Source organism: Pteronotus mesoamericanus, unplaced genomic scaffold (assembly GCF_021234165.1).
Source record: "Pteronotus mesoamericanus isolate MK-2021 breed Mesoamerican mustached bat unplaced genomic scaffold, CSHL_Meso_final scaffold_85, whole genome shotgun sequence".
Taxonomy (NCBI): domain Eukaryota; kingdom Metazoa; phylum Chordata; class Mammalia; order Chiroptera; family Mormoopidae; genus Pteronotus; species Pteronotus mesoamericanus.
In genome coordinates, this window is record NW_026555329.1 from 33,595,333 (window position 1) to 33,614,399 (window position 19,067).

The 19,067-nt window shown below is 34.4% G+C and overlaps 1 protein-coding gene across 1 annotated transcript in view; it reads left to right on the forward strand.

Moving 5' to 3' along the window:
* The window catches only part of MAGI2 (membrane associated guanylate kinase, WW and PDZ domain containing 2), a 1,404,484-nt gene that overhangs the window by 797,690 nt on the left and 587,727 nt on the right, over positions 1 to 19,067 (forward strand). Inside the window, exon 3 of the mRNA XM_054563833.1 lies at positions 3,858 to 3,977. Within this exon, the coding sequence (XP_054419808.1) occupies positions 3,858 to 3,977 (120 nt within the window). The remainder of the gene's footprint in view (positions 1 to 3,857; positions 3,978 to 19,067) is intronic.

Here is a 19,067-nt window from a genome sequence, read left to right on the forward strand (position 1 = left end):
CATTCTGTTGGGAATACAGGAGGAGAAAAAGACACAGTGATGTGCAAAATTGTGGGCTAGAAAAACATAAATCCTTATTTTCTTTATCAAGAAAACAAGGAATAATGACTAAATTAAGGAAAGAAGAAACATTGTAAATAACTTATTTAAAGATGTGAAGGTAAAGCAAAAGAATTAACTGTAAGAGTTGAAAGTGTTTGCCTCTAGGTGAAGGGAAAGGTGTGTTCCTGGGGGTGAGGAGATGACAATCAGCTTTAAAAAAAAATGACTAACTTTGTAGAATTGTAGAATCTTTAATATATCTGTGTATGTAACTCTGATTTAAAAAAATCAAAATTAAACTTGAAAGAAGGTAAAGGAGAAGGGATTTGTTTTAACAAGATGTATGTACAAGGGCCTGTGTGGAAAAAGTCCAGCCATTGTTAATATAACAAGAAGTTTTAGCGACATTGATGTAACCTGGCAGCCAAGGAGAATGGACTGGAATGCACATGCATGAACAGTGATAACTTCCCTGTACTAGTCAGCGGAGGTAGATGCCATTGAGTGAACTTGTGTGCCTTGTGGCCATCACATTTAAAATGACTGAGCAAGTAGAGCAACGAATCTGCATCAGATTTTGTGTTAAGCTTGAACATTCCTTTGTGGAAACTATTCAGATGATTCAGAAGGCCGCGGCTATGGGCAACTGGTGATAGGCAGCATCATCACAACAACACACCCAGTCATGCATCATGTCTTGTGCAGAGTTTCCTGGGTAAACATCAAATCACCCAGGTGACTCAGCCCCTCTACAGTCCAGATTTGGCAACCTACAACTTCTGGCTTTTCCCCAAACTAAAATCACCTTTGAAAGGGAGGAGTTTTGGAACCATTGATGAGATTCAGGAAAATACAGCAGGGCAGCTGATGGGGATTGGAAGAACTTTGTTGGTGTCCCAGGGTGCCTACTTTGAAGAGGACTGAGGCATCACTGTCCTATGTACAATGTTTCTTGTATGTTCTTCAGTAAATGTCTCTATATTTCATAGTACATAGCTGGAAACCTTGTGGACAGACCTTGCATGTCTCTAATTAAGAGTGAAGTAATGCTGATAATGGAAGTAAAATTTAGGAAACTTTAGGGAATATGATTTCAGATTATCTTTTATTTTACCAAAAAGAGAATGAACTAGTATCTTCTGCTGAAAGTCAATGCATTTGAGTATTATAAAATTGTTGGGATCGTGACACAGTGGCTGGAAGACATATATATAAAAGCAGCTGCCCCTGACCTTTTTGGCACCAGGGACTGGTTTTGTGGAAGACAATTTTTCCACAGACAGAGATAGGGAAGGGTAGAGGTGGTTTCAGGATGATTCAAGTGCATTACATTCTCATTCACCTCCTGCTGTGCAGCCTAGTTCCTAACAGGCCTGGAACAGTACTGGTCTTCGACCTGGAGGTTGGGGACCCCTGTATAAAAGGATTGCTAAACGTCAGTAAAACAAATTGATATTAGATAACCGGAATCTGTTGGGTACTTTTTCAGTGAAAGTTTATGGTTTCCTATAACAACTGCATTCTATGAGTGAAATAGCTAATAGTGAACTTGCAGGCTTATTAAGAGTAAGGAAATGGTGAAGGTGAACTAACAGAAAAAAGAGTTTCTACATTGTTCCCAGTCCCTTACTACTTAAAGAGGCAACTGAAGTCAAATTTGGGGAATATCAGGGAAATTAGGAGAGATAAATGAACTGGAGGGTATAATTAGAAAGAAGTATAAAAGGGGAAAAGATGAAAGATCAATGTCAAAGCTAGTAATTGCAGCATTTGAGACTGTAGTCTAGAAGTTCTTCAGGCAACAATGAAATAGGCCAACCCTCAATCCAAATAGGTAACCAAGGTCAAGTAGATCAACAGTCACAGGTGATTCTGATGCAGCCACTGAGAGTCTGTATCTCTGATGCAAGAACTCAGTCATGTTTGCCTGAGGTACAAGGTGGAAATGGAAAACCACCCAGTGAACCAAAGTACTGATGGTCCTCCCAAAAGGTGCAATCACAAATGCATTCACTACAGCTAGCACCAGGGAGTAACTCCAGTCAAGTTGGCAGCACTGAAAATTGTCCTCAAGCATGTGTTCCTGTGCTCACATTGTGCTAGGAATGCATTACCACACTGCAAGAAGGTAATTAATTAAAGTGTGTAGCTTCTGATATATGCAGATAAATTAGGAAGGAAAATTGAAAGTTTGTTATGTGATTTTTCTTAATGATTAGAGTGTGTTCCAAATAAACAGAAAAACAAATTGATTGCCAAAAAACCATGATAATGTACTTTTAATTCACAAGGGTTAAGCACATAAAAGTCAATATTAAAAGTTAAGGTTCTCATAGAAACATTAATTTGACAACATTATGCATACTCAGTGTGGGAGGTTTATATTTAATAGCATAAAAACAGTAGGTAATATTGCAAAATATGACTCAAACAAAATAAAATAACAAATTCAGGGAAAAGCCATTTAACATGATTATAGAAAAAAATAAACTAATGCCCTCAAATCTTAAAAAATGTTTTCAATGGAAATTATTCATTTTTACCAAGAATCAATTATCTCAAGCTCATTGTATATTCTGATGTTAGTTTATGCCTCTCATTTGCAGTAAAGATTTGATCCTAATAGACCAAAAAGAGAACTTACTGGCTGTTGCCATGGCTTAGTTGATTAAGATTTCAGGGAGTGAAAATAGAAGTTAAGGGTTTGAAATATTTTTTGTTTAGTATATAGAGAATATAGAGGAGATTTTAAATATGTAAAAGTCTGCAAATGTAGTATCACTGCCTATATATCTGCCTTCTGCATGATATTCTTAAGTATGTACTATGTAAATTCCAATATGACCATGCAAAAGGTCTTATGTAGTGGGCATAGAAAAAGAAAAGAAGAGACTTAGGGAATGTTTAAGGAAGGAATGTACCAGGAAACAAATCCACAGCTTTTCATATGTCTGTATTTTAGTTTCTGCCTAATGAACAGGACAGCAATTCTGGAAGCTGTGTTTTCAGCAAACATGTAATGAGCCACAAGCTGTCCTACAGGTCACATATGCTCCATTTACCTTATAGGTGATACAGGAAGCAGGAGTGGTGGGCCCATGCTGTCACCCCCCAATTCAGTCAGAATTAAAGGCAAGAAAGAAGGAAGGGAGGGAGGGAGGGAGGGAGGGAAGGAGGGAGGGAGGGAAGAAGGAAATTCTATTATGAACATTATACTAACTCAATGATAATTATTACTCAATTCCAACTATTATTTAATTTTAAGTAATAATGATTTTATGATCCTTTCAATCAAATGTAAGTTATTTGGTACAAAATTAACAAATGAAAACCAATGATCTCAGCCCCAGAAGATCAGATCATGAAAATATACAAATAAATTACATTTTGCTAACATTTTAATTTTCCATTGTATTTTATGTCATAGCAAAGCAGTCTACAGAACAATAGAGGTCCATTCATGGAAATAAGATATGTAAATTCCTGAGCTAGCAAGCTCCTGGCCCAGTATTCAAACCACCTCTTCAAAAAAGCCACAATGGTCTGCATTTTTCACTAAAAAAAAAATCTGTGCAGCCGCATTCCAAAGCAATGATTCCTTATAAGTGTGAAGAAGAAAAATGCTTTGTATATTTACTTCAACACTTACCCCTGCTCTTTTATGTTTCCAAAGAAACAGAAGGACAAATGCAAAACGCTAACTAGCAGGATGTACAAACAACTGTTATTGGATATTCAGAAGTATTATGATATTTCTAAAGTCCAACAATAAACCATGTAGAGCCTTTCTTTCATTTTTAATTTTCCTTATTCAGGCACCACAAGGCCACATAAGGAGGGTGAGGTCCCCGGAGTGGACTATATCTTCATCACAGTTGAAGATTTTATGGAATTGGAGAAAAGTGGCGCTCTCCTGGAAAGTGGGACTTATGAAGGTAAGCACAGCTCTACTGCATTATCTATTCCTTGTCACACCATATTTTCTCCTCTGAAATTCATTAAGACATGGTGTTACCAATATGCTACTGTTTTTGGTTTGAAAGCTTTAATAAGGTCATTTTAGAAACATATTTCCTAAAGAAAGGTTAAAATACATCTGAATTAATACCACTCTAATGATGCCAAGAGCAATGTGTATGTACATACCCTCTGAAGTGTCTTGTAAAATCTTAACGAGGCTAAGCTGTGATCTTGCAGATAAATTGCCTTCATCTCCAGGCAGCAACTAAAAGAGCACAGGGCTTGAGTTGAAGCCCCATTGTTATATCTCCTGTTATTTCACTTCACTTGTTTTCATTGCCTCCCATGGAAGATTATGGGATAGGAAAATAGGATCGATGGATGAATGCCAAAGATCTTACAGGGGCGTCCAACCTGCAGTCCAGGATGGCTGTGAATGCAGCCCAACACAAAATCGCAAATTTACTTAAAACATTATGAAATTTTTTTGCGATTATGTGTTACAATGTATTTAACGCATAGCACAAGACAACTCTACTTCCAGCATGGCCCAGAGACGCCGAAGGGTTGGACACCCCTTCTAGCAGAAACACAAGGCTCCTTGTGTAACCGAGTCAAACGTGAACAAGAGATGAAATTAAAACCTTGAATGTGGGAAGTAGGCTTCCATGGAAAGAGCACTGTAACATGAACCACAATCTGCCTTATTACTTACCCACTATAAATATTATGTAACCCAGTAAATATCTCTGAGCCTCAGTAGTCTTAGATGAGAAAGAGAAATGATAGCATTGAAAAATAGAAATAAATAACATGTTGATAAGATCTCATTTATTTAAGTAACATCTATATACATGTAGTTTATGTGTAATGAAATTATGTCTGTGTATGAATGAGATTTTAAAATAAAAAAACAAAAAAGTATAAAATAATACTTTTATTCCATCTTCATTGTTTTTGTAAGTGTAAATTATATTTATATGTATTATTAAGTCCAAAAATGAGTCTAGTTTACTGAACTGCAATTAATAGTGAGTGATATTATAAACAAAACTCATGACTTATACATGGCTGCTTAGCCCATAAAATATCTGAGGTCTACCATCAGCAAATAAGCTGGGTTCATTAATGTTCAGCTCTCCACTTATGCCTTCATTTATCTGCAGATGATCGGTAGACTATAATTATTTAAGAGCTCAATTTTTTTTAGCTGTTAGAGGTATTAAAATCTCTTCTTTTACTTGACACTCCTTAAGCAGTTTAGGCTGAGATATATGCCTAAGTTATGGCTGAGACATTTAGTTGTTTATGTCCAAATTTATAAGACATAGGCAAAAATACACAGGAAAAGAAAATGGTTTTACACATGGGTCTTGTTTCTTCTTCAGATTGTTGAAAATGAATAGTAATGGCGACTAATTGAAAATATTTTGGTTTTTTTAAGATTTTATTTATTTTTAGAAAGGGGAATGAAGGGAGAGAGGGAAACATGAATGTGTGGGTGCCTATTGAGTGCCCCCTGCTGGGTGCTTTGGCCCACAACCCAGGCATGTGCCATGATTGGGAATCAAACCAGCAGCCCTTTGGTTTGCAAGCTAGTGCTCAATCCACTGAGCCATGCCAGCCAGGGCTGATTGAAAATATTTTAAATAAAGAGGATATGTGAATCACATAAGCTGCCTTAAATTATGAATGAAAAATAATGGTATAAAAGCAGTCAGTAAGTAAACAATAAGTTTTGTAGTATACTCATCTATGGGCTTTGTGACATTATTTAGTGGCATTCATTAGTTTGCAGGTTTACCATAATAATGTATTGTATTTAATTACCTTATTTAAAATAACATTTATGTAGCAAAGAGCCCATGTCTTAACAGGAACATTCCAATAATAGGATGATTAACAATATGACTTTTTCTCTGATTTTAAGAATAAAAATTGTATTAACTGTATAGAAGGTAAAACAAAACAAAACAAAACAAAACCCTTAAATGTTCATGTTAAATTTCCAGTATTCTCATGATAAACCAGATGTCATGAAATTTAATGTCAATATATTTTCAAGAATAATCTGGCTTAAATTTTAGTTTCCAGTTGGATTTTTAGGGAAACATTCTGAAACCACACAAATGTAACCAAGTTTCATGAGCCAGAGTGGGTTGTTGTAAATTTTCTTCAGACTTCTTTTCAGCATTGTTTGATTAAGTTTGATCAGTTTGGTACCAACTTGTTAATCACCCCCAGCCTACATAGAACTGATCATAGAATAATAATGCAGATTTAAATATATGACTTTGGTGGTATGTTTAGAGAAATAAAGTGCTCTTTTCTCAGGTCACATAACTATTTGCAAGGACACCTATGGCACATTCTCAAATCTCACATTTTCCTACAATTACAGCTGAGAAACCAGTAGAATTGACATCCTAATAAAATCCACTGATATTCCTTCAGGTTGGATCCTGAGCTCTAGATTCAGGGCTAACACTTCATGTATTATTCATTAAGGAAACCTAGGGAATGTCTTTTCTGCTTTGGTGCTTTCAAAGATTAACAATCATGTGCTCCTCAACTAGACAAATACCTAAGAACTTTTATATTTGTCACACCTTCAGGATGTCAATCTCTTATGAGATTTCTTTAATAAAGTCCCAGTTGTTCTTGGTATATGTGTCCTTCCTCCTACGGTGTTAGGACCATTGCTTCCTTCTCTCCTCCAGCTAAAACATTCTAATGCTTTCTCAGTACTGTTTAGAGCCCTGAGCAAGACTAGAAAACTAATCTCTAATATCTGTGAATCTACTAAAGAAATTAAGAAGGTATTGAGTTACACTAAGCATTAAAGTTACATGCTTGTTAACAATGTGGGGCCCTTAAGATTGATTCCAACCCACAAACCAAAACAGGAAAACTGTTAATGCAACTGGAGGTAGAAAGATATCCCCTGCCACTTCTTGGTTATAAGACTTCCAAACTTGGAGCATTTCTTTTAGAGACTGGGCACCCATTTATTTTTCATTAGCAAAGATCAAGGAAGACCTGCACAAAATGTCTGGTTAAGCTGCTCTTCTTGTGGTGTGTCTGTGCTTCCCCTCTGCCACACTACCCAGTTTCAGAATAGGAAACACTTATCTGAAAAGTAGTTTTGAAGAAGAATGTATTCTTTTAAGCATTTCTTATGTGTATACATTTTTGTGTCATTGTGAATGATTCTAATTTAATCCTGCTGAATAAATGAAGCTAAAACAGAATCTGTCCTTTGATTGGAAATCGGGTAAACTGCCCTAAATTGCAGTTTTCCCTCTTAGGAATTGGCTCAAAGTCCTTGCTCCAGAGGAGCAATTCTGTGACTTACCAGAGGCTGCAAGGAAGGCCTTAATGTGCTTGAGTTACCATCTACAGTTAGGCCAAATGGCCCTAGGCAGAACTTCAGCAGATTCTTAAAGCTTTATTCCTGCGTCACCAACCCAACCCAGGCTGAAAACCTCATTTCAGTTTTCTCTAAAACAGCTGCTGAATGGCCTTCAATGCAAATGACCAAGAGGTTTTGGCTCTGAGGGACCATAAAGTGTTGGTAAAGAGACTCTTCTGTAACTCAGCTGATCTTTTTTTACCTTTTCATAGTCACTCAAGTTTAAAATTAAGTTAATTGAACAAGGCCCAGCAGCGAGCCTGTCATAACTTCAGGTAACATGAACATTACAAACCTTCATGTCAGGGCTGAAGGTGTAGTCTTCATATGAACACAGTCACAGAGTTCTTTGGATGAATGCAGATAATTCCTTTGGTATTAAGGTTACATGCAGGTGTAAGTGAGACACCAAGAGGTAGCATTAAATGAATAGGTCTGGTTGTCTGGTTCTCTAAGTACCTGGAAGGAAGCAGTGTCTTTGGGAACTGTCCAAAGTGCTTAATTACCTAGGGCTGTAAATCAGTGAGTCTTGCCAGACCTATCTCTCCCATTTATCTGGAATGCTAACTCATGGTTTCCTAACCACTCACACCACTTGTCCGACTCTGTCTGTGTTCTGTATGTTGTCATTAACTAATCCTATGTCCTCTGAGTTGTGCCTGGACTCTCGTTTCATTTAATTTATATACTAAGATCAGTTATGTTTCTGAGAAGTACTACTGTTGGAACATCTGCTACTGTATTTTGCTATTATGCTTTTAAATTGAAAACAAAGCAGTTTTTCTATGTGTTGAAGCAGTTACTGATCCTAAATTGAAATGTTTCCTTTAAATGGATATAACTTGGTTGTAACATTGGCCCAACTTTTACAGAACCAAATTTAGACTAGCAAGTCATTTGGGCATCTGACAGAAGATAGGGAAAATATGGTCCTCACCTTCATCTTAATTGCTTCAGTTTCTCCTAATCATGGACTCTGATATATATAATTTTCATATGCAAGCCTGCTGCAAACAGCATACCTAGAGTCTTAAACAATTTTATTACAAGCACTCTGAAATTCAAGTTTCCTCACATCTGTTCATAAAAGAGTGCTTTTCTTCCTGATGTAACACATAAATCTCTATAAAATTTAAGTATTAAGTGCAAATAGTTTTCTAGGAAAACAAGCAAAATACTCTTAAGATGAGAGAAGAGATACAACAAATTTTATATGAATTTATTTTATTTTTATAACTAAATTTAACATCAGCTTTTTGTAATATGACCTTGATACATTTATTACTGAAATTTTGAATCTATTCCCAATCGAGATAATGTTGAATGGTAAAGAGATATTCAATACATAGAAAAATAATTATTGGTACTATAAATACTCTTGCGAAAAACCATTCTTCTATCAGTCCAAGTTTCTACCCACTAAAGTGTAAATAATATTTCCTGAAGGAAGGATCAATGCTTACATTGATGTAAGGTTGTTGCCATTGCAGGAAGCCAAAATGAAATAGAATCTTCTTTTTTCCCTTTCCCTTATACCCAATCACAAGAGAAAATTTTTACTATGTAAGTAATAACTTCCATAATAACAGTAGATTATTGGAGTTTGCAGTTAAAAAGGGTCCAGCTTTTATTTCATATCCAGATCCAAACATTTTTTTCCTTTGATACTTGTTTCTTTTTCTTTCTTTTGGCAATATTCGTATTGTGGACAATTGTAAGCCATGCATTTGGATGTTCATTTTAAGAACACTAAACATTTACACATAACGCTCACTAAACTTTTATTTTACCAGTAGAGGAAAACATTTAGCTAAGTTTTACACACCTTTGAGATCTTACAATGCCTTTTTTTTGATAAGTGATTCAATTTGTGTTCAGAACCATTGACAGAGAGTATATATTTTTTTGCATGCTGTTTTGTTTTTATGTAAGGCACTAAGACTGGAAGTGTTATTGTACATTAAAATGTGACAAAGTTCTCTTGGCTTAGGACTTTTGCAAAGCCAGCCACTTTCAAAATATGAAATGCAAATACCTATTTTTAAGTAACTTTTTTCTCATGAAGGAGACTAGAAGGAATGACTCAACCAATTAACTAATTTAATATTATCATATAAATTACAAGTTAAAGACTAAAGTCAAGAAAAATGAAAATTACATTTTCACTATTCGCTATTCCCTAAAGTACAACATTAACCAGTTTACTATCAGTTGTTTATGTTTTTGTTCAGTTGTAGCTGAAAACAATAGGAACAACTTTTTTGGAGCATATTATTAAAATAAAATCAATATTCATGGGCACAGGACTCACTTCTATGACTTTCTCACAAACCATAATAAAATTAAGTAAAGCCCAGGGTTTCAACATTGTGATATCCAAGGTTTAATTAATTTCCCTCAAGCATATGTCTTAATTACAATGATTTTCTTACTCTTGTGCACATTCTTTAAATATTTATCTGAAACAAATTAAGACTTCACCTAAAAAAAATTATGTCCCTTATTTATTGCTAAGTAAAATGATTTCAAAAATTTTACTTTATTTCTTCCCACTGTTTCAACAAGCAAAACCTATTTTTCTTTGTTGATTAGGTGAATATTTTCAGGCCCTCTGAGTTGTTTTTCTGAGTGGACAAAAAATAAATAACAATATTGATAATTAATATTTCATGATTTTTGTGTGTATTATACAGTGGTGAATATATATTGAGATATATTTATGAGATCTCACAGTTCCATGACTTTCATATACAGTAAAATTACTCATTAAATAGGTGACACACAAGAGACCTTGATGAAATTTATTACAACTGTGTTCTATTAAGAGGCCATATTTCTCTGAAGTATCATCAACATAGTGATGATCAATGGCTCATGCCATTAGTCTTAGACATACAGATCTTCCTCATAGATCTTTTATTTACCCCAGTTATTCTCAGCGGTGCCCCTTCCTGTTAGTTTTTTCAGAGACTTGTTTCAGACCTCAATGATTTGAAAAATATAACCTAACATCCTATTTTATAAAAGTCATTTTTTATTTAAACTTCAAGTGTCAAAAATAAAACTATGACATTTTTTCTTACATCTTCTGTACTCCCAATCTGAGGGACAGAGTCAGATACTATGTCTGAATAGTATCTGACTGACCATGGATCTCTTATTTTTCTCAGAGAGAATATAAATAAAAAATACAAACAACAGTACCTAATTTTTATTGTTAAATAATTTCTTTGTTTCAGGACATAGATTTCCTATTTCCAATAAAGTTGCAAGTGTACCTTGTTTTATGAATTATTTGTATAAACTGCAACTTTCATTCAGACTATGCACAATAACAATATCTGAATCTCTGCAAAGTAGACAGATTAACTAGTGCTTCTACTAAAATTATGAAGTAACGTTTCTTAAAATACCCCCGTTCCTTGTGTTTAAAAGCAACATATTTAGAAGCTTTTCAACATAGGAGAACTATTCCTTGCTAAAGGCTTGGAAATTCTGGCAATTATGGAAAATCATTCACAACACGAAATTAAACTTTAATATGCTGAAGCAGTAAGTCCCTCTTGAAATAATAGGCAGCTCTCTTAGAGCTGCTCTAGGCTGTATACGTATGTAACAACCAGATAGAATTAGGAGCAAGTGGTCAACTTATATTGTCTGCATCAAACTATTTTCATGAAACTTCATTGTTGAAGACTCTACAAATGTGGATTTTTAGGAACAAGTAAAAACACAAATTAATATCTTATTTGTTGTAACAAAATGGAAAGTTTGACTTAGACTGTCTTCAGCTTATTTGCATTAGCTATGCTGCCTTCCTTTCTGATCCCCCTAAATCAGAACAAGCACATCCCTGTCCACCTAGGATCTTGAATTTGTTATTTCATTTTCCTGGACTATTTGTCTTTCAAATAACGACTTTGGTTGCCTCATTTTGAGATACTTATCTCTGAGTCTTCAGGAAACTCTTACTTGACAACCTTACCCAACATTGTACTTGCTGACATTTTTCATCCCCCTCCTCTGATTTATTTTTCTTTATTTTACTTATTATAACTGAAAATATATTCTATGTCCATTTGTTTATTCACTTACTGTCTATATCCACCCAAATGTAAACTACAAGAGGTCAGATAATTTGTTTGGATCACTGCTAATTCTTGAGCTTAGAATCGTCACTGGTGACTAGAAAGCACTCAATAAATATGAATAGACTGAAGGAATGAAAGTGGAAGTTCCTGTCTCAAAACCTTAATCCCTACATAGAAGATTGGCCTGCCCTGGGACCCTGGGATACATCCACTTCCTAATTCAAAATGTTGTACGTCAATGGTTTAAAGATGCAGCATCAATTTGACCTCAGAATCTTTTTCTAAATGAAACATATCATAATTTTCTGGCATTATTTCTCCTTTTTTCCTTGCTTTTTAAAGATATGTTCAAGTGTTAATTCTTTTAATCAACCTTATGAGTCACTGTTCTGAGTTCCCATACTTGTTTATCTTTCAGTACCACACAAACTATAACACTTTCTCCAGAAAATAGTGCTATCTTGCTATGGCCATTTCTCATAATGTGGTTTTTACTTTAGTAATTCATGGCTTGTCAGCTTACTCAAACACAAAACCTAGTAGATTTGGTCTACAAAACAATATATTCAACTAACCTCCCTCCCCACCCAACTTTTACTGATTGTGCCACCTAAATGCTTCTTGGACTAATGATAATTACCTTTTCCTATAACCACAAAGACTATTGATTTTTCTATCTCTGTACAGAAAGTCAGTGGAGAGCTGGAAAACAGAAGTAATGAGGCCAAACCTAGCAGAGAGATAAGCCTGAGGTATATTGCAAAATATTCAAATTTAGGAAGGTATTTTAAAACAAAGGAACTAGTTTGCATGTTCCCTCACGAAAGAATTATCAAGGCATTATAATTACTGTGGACATGTAGTGTTTGGAATTTATTGGGTATTTCACTAACATTTTCTGGCTGATTTTCAATATGCTATAAGGAAACATGAGTTTGTTTATTATTCTTGTATTCTTAGGAGAACTAATGAAAATTAAATGGAAATATAATCATACTTAAGTATTAATTATATACTGCTAATAAGATTTCTACTCTCCTCACCCTTCTTTCTTTTTTCCCCATTTCTTTAAATTTTCTTATAATATATGAAAGTTTGATTCCTTTAACTCAGTAGATAATGACTAAAATGATAAATTTGAAAAGCTTATATTTTAAATTTGAATGCTAAAGGCAACCCAAATACTTAGTACAACATAAACAATCAGTAAGCAAAAAGTTTTAAACATCCTTGACTGGTTGGATGTCTTCCCACAAAGCCTAATGTCACCAGTTTGACACCTGGTCAGGGCTATTTATATTCCCTTTTTTCGTATCTTTCAAGTGTTTTTTGCTACCAAGAGCTCACTGACATTGTTTGCTTTCTTTATTCTTGTTTTAGTTGTAGTTCATATCCTAATAACCTTCACCTCTTGAGATATGCTGCATTTTATACTTCATTTAGTCTTATTTTTTGGTTCTATCTCTTACATTTAAGTACGTTATTTACCTGTATGTTCCCAGAGCAGAAATTTAACTAAAATGACTTCTCTGTCCTGTGCAAGAAGCAAAACTGTCATAGAAATGGGCATGCCCCTAGAGTTTTGTTCAAACAAACATTGTGTGGTTTGGCATGATACATGCTCAAAACCTGTAATTTACCCTGATTTTCCATGTTACTCAATAAGCCAATAGTATATTGGAATCTGCCCTCTCAGCAAATGAGTCCTACATACTTAATATTTGTCTGAATGGAATTAATTATTTCAATTGATATTTTATCTCATTTTCTTTTCAGAGTTTAATAAATTACATCATATCCCTGTAGTTTAGAAAATATAGTATTTTACTATTATATTGTTATTCTTTTAATCTTCATATATTCATTCTTTCATCTAAACAGATCTCCTTAGTAATAATTAAGAAGCTGTTGGGGGGAATGAACATTTGTTTCTGAGTATATGAAGATATTGAGCTCACAAAAAGAAAAGTACTTTATTTTCATTTATATTTTTTTATTTTATTCTGTAATTCAAAATTTTACTTTATTTCTAAACCATCCACTGTTGATATTCAGTCTCATCTCAGCTAATCATATCCCCTCTATTTCTGTTGCTTGTTATTTTTTTTCTTGGGTATCCTTACAATTATCATTTTATTTAATTCCATTATTTACAATTGGAGGCCACACTTGCTTTTTGGTCAACTCCAAAACTCCTTATTAAATATTTGGACTTAGAAATATGGTTTAATAAAGTTGTTTATATTCTTTCAATATGGGTTTCCAGTTACTCAAAAGGTGTTTTCTGCTTTTTATGTTTTAAATTTGCATAACTTTACTATTAAAGTACAAAATGTATCTGCATGCCATCTACTTTTCAGAATCAATAATGAGAGTAGAAATCATATAGAAGAGTAGAGATGCATTCCCAAGAGTGATTGAAAGTATATCACAACTGCCTCAGAATAATGAAATATTTATCAAGATCTTACCTAAAGTAACAAAATACACTCAGTGTGAGCATGAAAATATTGAGGCAGCAGGTTGAGAAGCTGAAGTTTGGGTTATAAAGGGAAGCTGCTGAAAGGAGGCGACAGTCAGGCTGCCAGAGAGAATGGACTGTGACAGGCCTTGCTAAGGCAGGGTGAATTCAAGTCTTTAAGACAGTCATTTCCAACTGTCTGTACTAGCTATCCACTTTCAAATACAAGAATTGTTGGCAAAGTGCTTGAAGAAATTAAGTAGAACTACAGTACTACCATTACCCAGCTTGGATTGTAGTAGTACCGCTACTACTACAATTCCAAGCTGGGTAATTGTCTGATGGAGTTGTTTGCATCCCAGGCTGTTCCTGTGCATTCTAAAAAATTCTAATTTCTTTGATGTCAACTAAACTGTACCACCACATCCATCACATTTTCTTACTAACACCACTGGCACTGAAAGTATCCTCATTTGCAGCACAAAATAAGTTCTATAAACATATTAAAATATATTGGGTGGCTAGTAAGGGTTTCAGTGCCCCAAGGAACCAAGGCATTGTTGGGGAACCATTGTGACTTAGAGGAAGCCAAATTTTTTTGTCCAAGTATTCACCTGAAGCATAGGAATTGCAAGTCCAAATGCTAGTCTTGGATTTGTTATGAACTTGGTGTTGGACATTTACTGAGGGGGCTCTAGGAGAATACAAGTGTTTTATTTAAATAGCTGATGAGTTGCACATGAGAGAGGAATGAGAATTCTTCTGAGTGATCTTAAGAAGTAAAACTAGGACAAGAATTAGACAAAGAGACAAAGATTGTGGCTTGATACAAAGATTGCTTTCTAATAGGCCTAATAGAATAATAGACTGATTGCATTGGTAATCAGTGGCTGGGGTTGCCAACTATGGGCTACAAGCTCTTTCTTAGCAGGGTTATTCTATTGGGATACATGAATAGATAAATATTTGGACTGAAATAACTACAACATCAAAACAGATAAAACAATACTAAATATTATGGTTAATTATATGTACAAAATTTACTGGGCCATGGGACGGCCAGAGCATGTTTGTAGAAGAAATATGCATTGAATTGGTGAGTATGCATTGAATAAAGAAAAGCAGATGGCCCTCCCCAATGTGGGTGAGCTTCACCCAATCTATTGAGGGTAAGAATAGAACAAAAGGTGGAGGAAGGCTGAATTTGATCGCTGCCTGACTTTGAGCTGGGACAGTGATCTTCTCGTGCTCCTGGTGCTCCTGGTTCTTAGGTCTATAAATCCTATTGGTTCTGTTTCTTCTGGAAATTACTAACTAATACACTAGACTTGATAGTTTTCATAAACTATAACTTCACAGTTTTATTTAATGAAAGTATTATTTTAATACTTTTTTACAGAGGAGGAATCTAAAGGTCAAAGATATTTAGTAATTTACATGAAGTCACTCAGATAGTTCATGGCAAAACTGAAATTGCTTTCGAACCTTTTTGACACAAAGTCTACACTTGGAAGAAGATTTTCATTTTGGGAAAGTATTTAGTCAATGTAAAGCATAATTGTGTCCTTATTATCTTTTCATAATTGGATGACTGGCTCCAAGTCTTCTCTTCTGGATCCCAAAGTAACTGAATCCCAAGTCTAGTAAATGGCAGGGAAGTGGCATGAAAGCGAAGTTTGTGAAATGGGGAGAAAGCATTCATGAAAAGGATTGATTTAAGTAAAGTTTTGCTATGATTTTACCCCTGCCAAAGTGGAGAGATGACAAGTAGTGACTCCTTAACCTCAAGCTGGGAGACAGTCTTAATTTCTTTCCCTTGTTGTTTGGGAAACCCAGTAAACTGATATCTGTTGAGGTTAAGAAATCAAAAGGCACAGAATCCAAATTGGAAAGGGAGAAGTAAAACTGTTCCTGTTTGGAGACAACATGTTTTGATCTGTAGAAAATTCTGAATTCTACATAAAACACTATGAGAACTAATAATTTAATTCAGTAAAGTTGCAGATATAAAATCTACATCAAAAAATCAGTTTTTTATACACTAACAACAAACTACCTGAAAAGAAAATTAGGAAAATAATTCCATTTACAATATCACCACAAAGAATAAAATATTTAGGGATAAAGCTGAACTAAAGAAGTGAAAGATTTGTATATTGAAAACTGCAAAACATTGAGGAAATTATTTAAAGAAAATATGAAAAAATGAAAAGATATTACATGTCCACCATGAATTGGAAGATTTAATATTACTAAAACATTCATACTATGCAAAGATCTACAGATTCAATGAAATCCCTATCAAAATTCCAATAGCATTGTTACAAAAATTAAAAAAAAATTTTATAACTCATATGGAATCAGAAAGACCACAAATAGCCAAACCAATCCTGACAAAGAACCAAGCTAGAGGCATCACACTTCCTGATTTCAAAACACATTACAAAGAATAAGGTACTGGCTAAAAGGCAGACCTACAGACCAAAGCAAGTGAACAGAAAGACTAGAAATAAACCTATACATATACAGGTAACTGATGTTCAAGAAGGGTGCCAAGAATATACAATGGCAAAAAGATAGTTTTGTCAAAAAATGGTGCTGGGAAAACTGGGTAGCCACATTCAAGAGAATGAAATGGGACCAATATCTTATACAAGACACAAAATTCAACTTAAAATGGATTAAGTAATTAAAGATAAGACCTATTACTATAAAACTATCAGAAGAAAATATAGGAGAAATCTTTATAACAATGATCTTGGAAACAATTTCATGGATATGACACCAAAAGAAAGCATGGGCAACATAAACAAAATAAGAGAGACTACATCAAACTAAAAAGCTTCTGTACAGCCAAGAAAACCACCAACAGAGTAAATTGGCAATTTAATAAATGCAAATCATATATCCGATAAGGTGCTAATATCTAAAATATATAATGAACTTATACAATACAATAGCAAAAACACAAAGAATCTAATTTAAAAATGGATAAAAGATCTGAATAAATATCTTTCAAAAAATACAGATAACCAACAGGTACAGGGAAAGAAAAACAACAATTAACAAGGGTTGGCTACAATGTGGTAAAAGGGACTCCTATGTGCTGTTGGTAAGAATGTAAATTGGTGCAGCCACTATGAAAAACTATACAGAAGATCCTCAATGAAAAGTAAATAAATTAAAAAAAAAAAAAGGAAAACTGTTATTCCAAAAAAAAAAAAAAAGAACATATAATTCAGCAATTCCATTTCTGGGTTTTTATCCAAAGAAAATGAAAACACTAGCCCCAGCCAGTGGGGCTTGGTTGGGCATCATCCCATGAACCAAAAGGTTGCTGGTTTGACTCCTGGTCAGAGCACCTTCCTGGGTTGCAGGTTCAGTCCCCTGTGATGTGTACAAAAGGAAACCAATTGATGTTTCTTTCTTGAGTCTATGTTTCTTGCCCTCTATTTCTCCTTCCCTTCCCCTCTATCTAAAAATAAAAATAAAATAAAATAAAACAGAATATTTAACAAAAGAAAACATTAATTTAAAAAAATACTTGCACCCCATGTTCATTGCAGCATTATTTACAACAGCCAAGATATGGAAACAACTTACGTGCCTATCGATGGATGAATACATAAAGAAATTGTGGTATACAATGTACAATCAAATATCATTAAGCCATAAATAAAAGATGAAATCTTGCCATTTGTGACAGTATGGATGGCCCTCAAGGAAATTATGCTAAGAGAAATAAGTCAGACAGAGAAAGACAAATACCATTTACTTTCTCTTATATGTGAAGTCTAAAATAAAATAAAACAAACAATAACAAACGCAAACGCATAGATACAGAAAACAGACTGATGGTTGTAGGGGTGAGATGTAGGAAAAGTAGGTAAAAGGTAAAAAGGAATAATTTTTTAAATATAGTGAGCAATAAGTATTTCTGAAGGACAGGAAATGAGTGAAGGAAAGAAAGATCAAATTTTTATTTATTTTACAAATTCTATTTAAGCATTTGTTTATAAATCTTTACAACTGGACTCTTTGATTTAAGGAGAGCTTATTTATATTTATAGTCCTAGAATCTACAGTAGTTGGCATTTTTATAATCAATAAATAGCTGTTGAAAGAAAAAAGGTTAATCTTCAAAATATATAAAGAACTCAAAAGGAAAAAACTAAGTACAATTTCAAAATGGGCTATGGACATAAATAGACATTTCTTTAAAGAAAATAATGTGGTATGTGTGGTATGGGGTGGGAGGTGGAGGTGGATAACAGGAATAAATAGTAATGGGAAAATACAATAAAAATTATAAAAGGAAAGCATACAAATTGTCAAATGGCATATGAGAAATGCTAAATGAAACTAATCATCAAGGATATATCTATTAATGCGATGGAATATCAGATGCAGTTTTCATACAAAGGAAGTTTAATGCAAAGGAAGAACTCTGTAGAGTCTGACTTTTTTAAGTATATTTTATTGATTAGGCTATTACAGTTGTCCCAAATTTTCCCCCTTTACCCCCCTCTGCCTGGTTACCCTTTCCCTCCTGTGATCCCTCCCTCTCAGCTCATGTCTGTGGGTTGTGCATTAAGTTGTTTGGCTTCTTCATTGCCTATACTGTCTTAACATCCCCCTGCCTATTCTCTACCTACCCCATTATGCTTCTAAATCCCTATACCTTTGGCCCCATTTTCCCCATTCCCTCTCCCCCCTCCCAGCTGTTAAACCTCCAAATGATCTCCATACCTATGATTCTCCTTTTTTGCTTAGTTTGCTTAGTTTGTTTTTGTTTTCTAGATTCAGTTGTTGATAGTTGTGAGTCTGTTATCATTTTAATATTCATAGTTCTGATCTTCTTTTTCCTAATTAAGTCCCTTTAACATTTCATATAATAGCGGCTGATGGTGATGAACTCCTTTAAATTTACCTTGTATGGGAAACACTTTATCTGCTCTTCCATTCTAAATGACAGCTGTGCTGGATAGAGTAATCTTGGATGTAGGTCCTTGCCTTTCATGATTTTGAATATTTCCTGCTAGCCCCTGCATGTTATGTTTCCTTTTGAGAAATCAACCACTAGGCTTGTGGGAACTCCTTT